The sequence below is a fragment of the Diaphorina citri genome, unplaced genomic scaffold (genome assembly GCF_000475195.1).
Source record: "Diaphorina citri unplaced genomic scaffold, Diaci psyllid genome assembly version 1.1 scaffold918, whole genome shotgun sequence".
NCBI lineage: Eukaryota > Metazoa > Arthropoda > Insecta > Hemiptera > Psyllidae > Diaphorina > Diaphorina citri.
The window spans coordinates 3335-6306 of NW_007378349.1; the positions used below are offsets into that span (position 1 = coordinate 3335).

The window sequence follows — 2972 nt, forward strand, 5'->3', positions numbered from 1 at the left end:
TTGTATTTTTATTTCCTACATTTTGCACATTTATACTTTTCTTCTAGGATGTACCGTAATCCCGTACCGTAATGATTTCTCCAACATGGCGGCCAAAAACGAGGTTTTCTCACAATATCTCGTTTCCGGTATTTTTTTGTGAAGAACAATGAATTAGAAAGTTGTTTGTATTTTTATTTCCTACATTTTGCACATTTATACTTTTCTTCTAGGATGTACCGTAATCCCGTACCGTAATGATTTCTCCAACATGGCGGCCAAAAACGAGGTTTTCTCACAATATCTCGTTTCCGGTATTTTTTTGTGAAGAACAATGAATTAGAAAGTTGTTTGTATTTTTATTTCCTACATTTTTTACATTTACATTTTTTCTCTAGGATGTACCGTAATCCCGTACCGTAATTATTTTTCCAATATGGCGGCTAAAAAGAGCTTTTGTGACAATACCTCGTCTCCGGTAATTTTTTTCGAGAAACAATGAACTAAAAAGTTGTTTGTATTTTTATTTCCTACATTTTGCACATTTACACTTTTCTTCTAGGATGTACCGTGATCCCGTACCGTAATGATTTCTCCAACATGGCGGCCAAAAAAGAGGTTTTCTCACAATATCTCCTTTCCGGTATTTTTTTGTGAAGAACCTCGGAAACTATCAACAGTGCATCAAGGAGGGCCAGAGATTAAAGGTATGATTATGATTAAAATAATAATAAAATAACTAAATGAGATCCACCCTTCTTAACTTGGGGGGTAGTTCACCTACCTTGTAAGTGCTAGCTTGCAAGCTTCATTCTTGCCAGCACAGGCTTTGTCTTATACAAGTAGGGTTTTTACTCGGAACAGCTGGCTTTTGTTTAGCTTGTCCTCCTCTCCCTGATTTTGGGATGATGAGACTTCCACTGTTATAGTTCTCTCTAACAAACCTCTGGGAAAAAAGTATGTTTAAATTGGTGTAAAGCTCTAATCAGAAAACAGCAATGTAAAGATGTGTTGGCAATTAATGTTCCCGATAAATAATCTATGTTATATTTTATGGCTTGACTTGGGCTCAAACCACCACCCTCTAGGTTTGATCTCCACTATGCTAACCACTTTACTTATTTTCAGGCCACTGATCCTAAGGTTCTCTTGGAAAAAGATTTCTATGTGTGGAGATCTTATCTTGCACAGAAGAAGTACAAGGTAGTGTTAGAAGAAAAACTACCAGAGGAACTATCTTGCATTAAGGTTCTAGCAGAATATCTGAGCATTCCCAGTAAAAAGTGAGTATGAGAGTACCCTCTTCTCTCTTTGCTTCCGGCACAATCAGACCATCTATCAAAACCTCTTAAGAAAGCAAATAAATAAATCAAACTTTGTTTCTTTTTGTTTCTTTCATGTAATAAACGCCAAAACTGAGAGCTTACTCTGTTCGATCAATTATGTCAAAACTTCAAACAGAGAGATTCTTGGAACTTTCTTTTTAAATTAATTTGGCACAAAACTCACAAGTTAGGTATACTTAGTTGGTGTACAGGTGTTATCAGGGGCGTACTTAACGGGCCCAGCTTAACGCCATCATACCTACCTCGGTGGTGTAGTGGTCAAGGCGCTCGCCTGGTAAACAGGAGGGCGTGGGTTCAATCCCAGCCGAGGTATGGAATTTTATCCTCAATATAATTTGAGAATTTGACCACAATAATAGTACTACTATTATTGTGTAAAGGGACTTTTCAGTCTTAAGCGAGCAGTATAAATAAGCACTATTATTATTATTATTAAAAAGCCCACTCTCAGACTTAGGTGTAGGGGCAACAGCTCCAAAAGATGGGTTAAGCTTATACAAATCAATCTAGCTCTGGGCTCCTAGCCAAGATTACTTGGTTGCGAACAAAAATGTTTCTACCATAATGATTTTTTATGATTTTCCTTTTTTTTTAAAGAGGTTTTTTGACAGAGGGAACTGTAACTGCTATGTTCTTATCGTCCCGGAATCGAAGAGAGAAGGAAGACAGGATAGCAGAAAGCCAGCCGTTCCGAGAACGAACATTATCCCATCAGGAACCCGGGACCTTCTGCATGGCAAGCAAGCGCGTTACCACTGGACCAACCGTGCCCCCAAGCTTATACAAATCAATCTAGCTCTGCGCTCCAAGATTACTTGGTTCGTTCCAAACCGCAGTCAACCATAATGATTTTTTTATGATTTTCCTTTGAAGCATGATAGTTGATAAACCTTTTGTAACCTCCAGTTAGCCAGGCTTTGGCTGCTCTGGTCCCTATTTATAGTCCCACAGGAGGACACTGGTCTACTCCCTGTTTAAGGTCCCCAGTCAAACCCACCTATGAACGGCACTGATTGGAGAATATTCTAAGGTAGGTACTTCTTTTACTTGATTTTACTCAAGACGCAGAGGTCAAGCATGAATTATGTAAGGGTCAGACTTGCACTCCGGACTCTGGCTAGCCCCCTGTGCAACTTCATTTTCCTTTGAAGCATGATAATTGATAAACCTTTTGTAACCTCCAGCTAGCCAGGCTTTGGCTGCTCTGGTCCCTATTTATAGTACCACAGCAAGACACTGGTCTACTCCCAGTTTAAGGTCCTAAGTCAAACCCACCTATGAACGGCACTGATTGGAGAATATTCTAAGGTACTTCTTTTACTGGATTTTACTCAAGACGCAGAGGTCAAGCATGAATTATGTAAGGGTCAGACTTGCACTCCGGACTCTGACTAGCCCCCTGTGCAACTTCGCCAAGTTGTAAAAATTGTTATCATTCAAGTACCTCACTGGTGTAGTGGTTAGCACGCTGGACTTTGAATCTGGAGGTTGGTGGTTCGAGTCCAATTTAACATTTAACGTTGTGTATTAAAGCGGGGAACGACATTTGTGGCAAGCATTAAAGTATAAAGTTATAGAGCAAGCTCTTTTCTAGCATATTCTCTAAAATTGTGGAGGCACCTTGAGATAGAGGTCTTATCGTCTCAC

The 2972-nt window shown here is 39.5% G+C and overlaps 1 protein-coding gene across 1 annotated transcript; it reads left to right on the forward strand.

Moving 5' to 3' along the window:
- Positions 1-638: 638 nt before the first annotated feature.
- LOC103513052 (coatomer subunit epsilon-like) lies at positions 639-1266 on the forward strand (the record flags this gene model as incomplete). Its single annotated transcript, XM_008477862.1, has 2 exons — positions 639-686; positions 1108-1266. Coding segments are annotated over 2 exons (207 nt in total), but the record flags the coding sequence as incomplete, so codon positions are not given.
- Positions 1267-2972: the final 1706 nt, after the last annotated feature.